Below are 6633 nucleotides of genomic sequence, written 5' to 3'. Positions count from 1 at the left end.
ATCTCTGATCTCATGCTGGCAGACTGCTGCACTCTCAGAGCAAGAAGGAGGACTACTGCAGGTCCCTGGTTCCAGCAATCCAATCCATCCATTTTATTTCTATAGCACATTTTACAAACACAAAGTTACCAAAGTGCTGCATTTTTGTAATTTTTGTTTTTTTAATGTTAAGTACAGAAAAATATTTTGCACATTTATAACATCAGATTTGATCTATTCTGTTTTATTGAAACATGGCTGGGCCATGAAGATTATGATAGTCTAAATGAAGCCACTCCTCCCAGTCCTAAAAATACTCAAAGTCCTAGGGGCTCAGGCTAAGGTGGGGGGGGGGGGGGGGGGGGGGGGGGGGGGGGGGGGGGGGGGGGGGGGGGAAGAAGTTGCAAACGTCTTTGATTCAAGCCTTTTAATTAATCCTAAACCTATAACCACATTATAACTCATTTGAAAGCCTTGTTCTTAATCTTCAACATCCAAAACGGAAAACATTACAGCTAATTTTATTCAATATTATTTACTGAGCTCCATGCTTATATTCTGAATCTCTATCTGAACTCTGAGTTTTTATCAGGTGTAGTCCTTAAATCAGACAAAGGTCTCATCATGAGTGATTTTAATATCCATGTGGACGTTGACAGCAATAGCCTTAGTACTGTTGTAGTATAGCCACAGTACTGTAGTAGTATAGCCTTAGTACTGCTTTTAACTGTAACATTTCACTGTGTCAGTTCGTTCACAGAAGTCACACCCTGTGACACTGCTGTAAACATGCTGGATGCTGGAGAATAATTAATGGATTCATCATGGATTATGATCATATTTAAAGTTATATAACAGCTCGAATGTCTGCCAGACAAATACATCTCCTTTTGTGAGTATACATTTCTTTACAAATTTATGCCAAAAGTGGATTTTGTACAGGTAATATAAGTGCATGTGAATTGCTGTGATGATTTTTAATTGCACTTATGGTATTTGTTTTTACTATTTTAGTGTTTGCATGTTTTTATTGTTTGCTGCATGCTTAAGTTTTATTACAGCTTTTTTATTGCATGAACTGTTGTGATTATACCACCTTTGACAAAGACCTAACAAGCTCAATGTAGGAGGTGGGAACACTTAAGCTTAATGGGAAGCAGGTGTGGTAGGGTGACTTACCAGTGAAAAGGAGAGGACACGCAGCAGAGCAGGCAGAGACACAGAAAGATAAGATGTGATGCTGAGGAGCAGGGGGCACTCAGGAGGACCAAGCGGCGGGAGCAGCTGAAGCGCTGGGCCGGCTCATGCACCGACAAAGCTCGGGCCGTGCCCAAGCGTAGGGGGCGCCAAAAGGATAAATGAAAGAAGAGGAGACGCTGAGGGGCAGAGCAGAACAGAGGAGAGACCGACTGACACGGAGGACAGAGGAAGCCGAGACGAGCGGACGGGCTGGAGTAGTTGCCGTTGGGACAAGTTGTCAGAAGTGCGGGTGAACGCGTGGTGGTAAAGACCGGATTACGTCCTTAGAGCCCAATCTAACAGGTGGACTGCAGCCATGCAAATGAGGAGTTCAACGCAGGAACGCCGTTAAGTGAAGGAAAGTCTGTTTGTGGAAAAAGTAGGGAAAAAAACTGTTTTGTATCTTGCTTGACTGAGAGCTCTCTTTGTTCTCCCTCAGTGTCGGCCGGGTGGAAAACTCGACGCGGACAGGCGTAGGATAGGAAGAACCTAGGTTTCCCTGGGCGGAATCGGCCGTTCTTGAGATCAACATAACTACAGACCGTCACGAACATTGGGGACTAGCGGCAAGGAGATCACTCTTTAATACTCAGTTTTTTTTTAAATCTTTTATTACTTTTGTTTTTTAGCTGTTTTTACAACTTTTAACTTGTTTTAGAATAAAGTGTTACATTTGTGAACTGCTTGGTCTGGGTCCATGTTGTATTGTCATTGGAAAGAATATTGCTGGTATTTTCATTTGGTTTTTAACGGACACACCAGCTTCTCGGTGGGAGTTTAACGTTTACATGGTGAAAAAGTTAAAATAAAAAATAACAAAAGAACTCTACAAATGCATCAATGCAAATATTAATCAAACATTTAGAGCACAGAGTAGATCGGAGGTCAGTTCAGGTCAACAAGCATCAGTGATCGCCTCCATGGTTAAACAGACACAGGAAGGAGCTCAAACATTTACACAGCAACTAATGAAAAGACGTCAAAGGACATCCCATAATGTTTGATTGACAGCTGATCTCTGCAGTGAAGAAATGCCCCAACAACCAGCTCTCAGCAACAAACATGGAGACAAATATAGATTAGAGTTAAAACAGAGTTTAACTCTTAAATAATTCATGTATTTTTCAGTTTACAGAACTCTGCAGTGTCTCCATGAACTGAAAACCCAAGTCCAGCGTAGAGGGGCTGAGTGAACATGGTCTGGACTCTGAGGAGGAGAGTCATGTTGTCATCAGAGACGCTGTAGAAGGACAGAGTACCTGCCCTGTGATCCAGGTACACTCCTACTCTGGAGGACAGATAATCTGAGGTGGTAGTCAAGACTTTGTTGCACAAAAAATCAGAACCGTTTTTGTTGCAAACTAACGCCCAAGATTCATCATTGCTTCCAAATGCAGCTTTTCTGCTGATGTTCTTGTATGCGACTGCTACAGTAACTGTATTCCTTCTCCACTCCACCTCCCAGTAACAACGTCCAGTCAGACTTTCTTTACTCAGGACCTGACACCAGTCCTTGAATCTGTCTGGGTGATGAGAATAAGACTGTTGTTCTTCCATTACTGTTGCTCTTCTGTTCCCCTCAGATAATAACAGCCGTGTGTGTGCTGTGTTTGGATCCAGTGTGATTCCACATGAATATTTAAGGAAGTCATCTCTGGTCTTGGGCTCTGGTTGTGACAGTAAAACCTCCACTTCAGTCACAGTCAGTGAGATGTTTGTCCATTTCTCATTTAGAAGCTCCTGTAGTTTATCTCTGACTTCTGACACGGCCGCTGTCACATCCTCAAAGTAGAGCAGAGGACGGATATTGATGCTGGATGTAGATTCACTGAGTGGTGACAGTGAGGAGTAGTTGTGGAGAAACTGGTTGTGATCCTCTGTGTCTGAGAGCTTCTTCATCTCAGCGTCTTTCCTCTTCAGCTCAGTGATCTCCTGCTCCAGCTTCTCCTGAAGCTCTTTGACTCGACTCACTTCACTTTTCTGCTGAACTCGGACCATCTGCTCCACATCAGAGATTCTTTTCTCCATGAGACGGATCAGCTCAGTGAAGACCTTCTCGCTGTCCTCCACTACTTTATCAGCAGAGTGATTGATGGCCTCCACCTCCTGTTGAAGCAGCTTCACATCTTTCTCTCGGTCCTGGATTCTCTGCTGGATGTGTTCTCGACTCCCCTCGAGCTCTTTCTGCCTCTCAGTCCTTTCTGCTGCAGCTGAGACTGTGTCGTGGCCTTGATGTTCATCCACAGAGCAGAGATAACAGATACACTGCTGATCAGTACGGCAGAACATCTTCATCACCTCATCATGACAATAGCAGATGTTCACCTGGAGCTTCTTGGAGGGCTCCACCAGCTTGTGTTTCTCAAAAGCAGGAGAGACATAATGAGGCTGAATGTGTTGATCACAGTAAGAGACCAGACACGCCAGACAGGACTTGACCGCTTTCAGTTTTCTCCCAGTGCAGAAATCACAGGCCACATCTTCAGGTCCAGCATAGCAGTGATCAACAGGAGCAGCCTGGTGTCCAGTCTTCTTCAGTTTCTCTACTATACCTGCTAACATGGTGTTTTTGACAACAACAGGCCTTGATGTGAAGGACAGCTGTGGATTTTCTTCTTGTCCTTTTTATCCCAGAACTCTTTAATACAGTTCATGCAGTAGCTGTGTCCACAGGGAATAGTCACCGGATCCTTCAGGAGATCCAGACAGATCAAACAGGAGAAAGTTTCCCGGTCCAGCTGAACTCCTTGCACACATTTCACCTCTCAGAGACAACTCCTGTCTGAGTCTCACTTGAAACTCCTTTGAGCTCTGATCTAAAAACAGCAGGTGTTTCTGCAGCGATTGGCACCCGTTAGCTCCTGAAGGGGAGGGGGCGAGGACATATATGGACAGAGTGGAGTTAATGGAGGGAGGGGTGATTCAAGGTTATACATTACAGGAAGAGGAGCAGCTGAGAGAGACAAACACTGCTTCCCAGGTGTCTTATTTTAAACCGGACGTTGTTCTGGTCCACGTTTGTGAAGGCTGTCTCAAAGCGCTTATTTCAGCCCAGAGGAGCAAGGATGGATCTCTGATCTCATGCTGGCAGACTGCTGCACTCTAAGAGCAAGAAGGAGGACTACTGCAGGTCCCTGGTTCCAGCAGCAGCCTCAGACTCTTCAATGCTATAACAATACAATTCATCCCTGGGCAATATTTGGCACCATGTATATTAATTTATTACTCTGTCTCCTCCAACTGTACATGTCACATGTAATTCTATTCATCCACACCTTACTCATCTGTAAATGTATATATATACAGTATACTGTCTGTTTATATAAGGGTGCTTATTGTGTAAATGTTTTTCTTACTATTGTTATAACTACTTTTTTTTCTATTTCTTATAATACATTCCGTATATACAATACATACACACTTACCCTTTTTTTTATTCTTAGACCTAATAATTTTGGAATTGGTATCATCTAATTGTTTTATATTCTTCCATTATCTTTTCCTTTCACTTGCTCTCTAACTCATTGCGTTTTTTCTTTCACCAATAAGTTCATCTGTAATATATAGGGACCTGGTCCCACCACAGTAAACAATGTATGTCTTTCGTCAGACATCCTTATGTAATTGTGATCGTAATTATACATGCATTACTACTCATATAATAAAAACATCGGCCCCCATCATGGTGCATCGGGATTCCTCCAAGCAATTTATTGTTGAGGTTGATGCTTCGGATAGCGGGGTTGGGGCCGTGTTATCCCAGCGCTCGGGTACTGAGCAGAAGACGCACCCTTGTGCCTTCTTTTCTCAGCGTCTTACCCCCACTGAGAGGAATTACGATGTGGGTAACAGGGAACTCCTGGTTGTTAAGCTGGCATTGGAAGAGTGGTGGCATTGGCTGGAAGGCACGGAGCAACCATTAATTGTTTGGGCTGACCACAAGAACCTCGCCTATATTCAGACTGCCAAGACTCAACTCGCACCAGGCACGTTGGGCTCTGTTCTTCGATCGCTTTAACTTTTCTTTGACTTACAGACCCGGCTCCAGGAACATTAAGCCAGACACCCTCTCCAGGATGTATCACTCAGCCACGGATGCTCCCAGTCCTAACACCATCCTTCCTCCCGGTTGTGTGGTGGCACCCGTTACCTGGGAGATTGAGTCAATCGTTAGGGATGCTCAAAGAACCCACCCACACCCAGGTAACGGACCTACTAACGGTTTGTTTGTCCCTAATCCAGTACGTTCTCAGGTCATGCAGTGGGTACACAACCTACCTGCCACCCTGGTTACTGTAGGACCCCGTCTCTGCTTAAGAGAAGTTTCTGGTGGCCCACTATGGAGAATGACACTCGTGAATTTGTGTCAGCTTGCATGGTCTGTGCCTGGGGGAAAGCGTCTCACCGCCCTCCTTCTGGGGAACTCCGCCTGTTGCCCGTGCCTGGTCAACCATGGTCTCACATTGACCTGGACTTTTTCACTGGTCTGCCCCCATCCCAAGGTAACAACACCATATTCACTCTTGTTGACCGTTTTTACAAGTCTGTCCACTTTATTGCTCTGCCCAAGTTGCCCACAGCCTGCGAGACCGCTGATCTCCTCCAGCATTTGTTCCGCCTTCATGGTATTCCTTTGGATATTGTCTCGGACAGAGGCCCACAGTTTGTCTCCAAGGTCTCCAGTCTCTAGGTGCCTCTGTCAGTCTCTCATCTGGTTTCCACCCACAGACAACTTGACAGGCGGAGAGAGCCAACCAAGACCTGGAGGCGGCCCTCCGTTGTGTTGCGGCCCTGAACACCAACTCCTGGAGCATTCACGTTGCTTGGGTCGAATACGTCCACAACTCTCTCGTCAGTGCGGCTACGGGGTTGTCACCTTTTGAGACCTCTCTGGGTTATCAACCTCCTCTTTCCCCGGCTCCGGAGGTTGACCTCACTGTTCAATCGGTCCGACACCACCTCTGCCGCTGTCACAAGGTCTGGAAGGACACCCGGGCCGCTCTTCTCCGCACAACCGCCGCCTAGCTGACCGACGTAGAGTTCCGGCCCCAGAATACGCCCCGGGACAGAGGGTTTGGTTGTCCACCAAGAACATTTCCCTCAGGTCAGAGTCCAGAAAACTGTCTCCTCGGTTCATTGGGCCCTTTACTGTTGACCGGACCATAAATCCTTTCCTGCGGTCAGACTTCACCTACCCCGTTCTATGAAGATTCACCCTTCCATGTGTCTCAGCTGAAGCCAGTGTTGGCCAGTTCCTTGTGCCCTCCGTCCAGGCCCCCTCCTCCCGCCCGGTCATCCACGATCACCCTGCCTATACCGTCCGGTGCCTTTTGGACTTGCGGCGTCGTGGGCGGGGTCTGCAGTACCTTGTGGATTGGGATGGGTGTGGTCCTAAAGGAGCGGCAATGGGTTCCC

General features: G+C 46.3%; 2 protein-coding genes across 3 annotated transcripts in view; both read right to left on the bottom strand.

The window, feature by feature from the left end:
• LOC117954624 (tripartite motif-containing protein 16-like) overlaps positions 1 to 3589 on the bottom strand; it is a 5566-nt gene extending 1977 nt beyond the window's left edge. Inside the window, exon 1 of the mRNA XM_034888574.1 lies at positions 2149 to 3589. Coding sequence (XP_034744465.1) covers positions 2332 to 3513 — 1182 coding nt within the window. The 5' untranslated portion in view covers positions 3514 to 3589 and the 3' untranslated portion in view covers positions 2149 to 2331. The remainder of the gene's footprint in view (positions 1 to 2148) is intronic.
• The window catches only part of LOC117954612 (tripartite motif-containing protein 16-like), an 8019-nt gene extending 4071 nt beyond the window's left edge, over positions 1 to 3948 (bottom strand). Inside the window, exon 1 of one of the 2 annotated variants that reach the window (XM_034888552.1) lies at positions 3891 to 3948. The gene's annotated coding sequence lies outside the window, so the exon portion shown is untranslated. Of the gene's footprint in view, positions 1 to 3855 lie in introns of both variants that reach the window. The other variant, XM_034888553.1, reaches the window with a different exon arrangement.
• Between the last annotated feature and the right edge of the window lie 2685 nt (positions 3949 to 6633).

Source organism: Etheostoma cragini, chromosome 12, assembly GCF_013103735.1.
Source record: "Etheostoma cragini isolate CJK2018 chromosome 12, CSU_Ecrag_1.0, whole genome shotgun sequence".
NCBI lineage: Eukaryota > Metazoa > Chordata > Actinopteri > Perciformes > Percidae > Etheostoma > Etheostoma cragini.
Note: the sequence above shows the minus strand (reverse complement) of the source record. Positions and strands in the feature narration are given on the sequence as shown.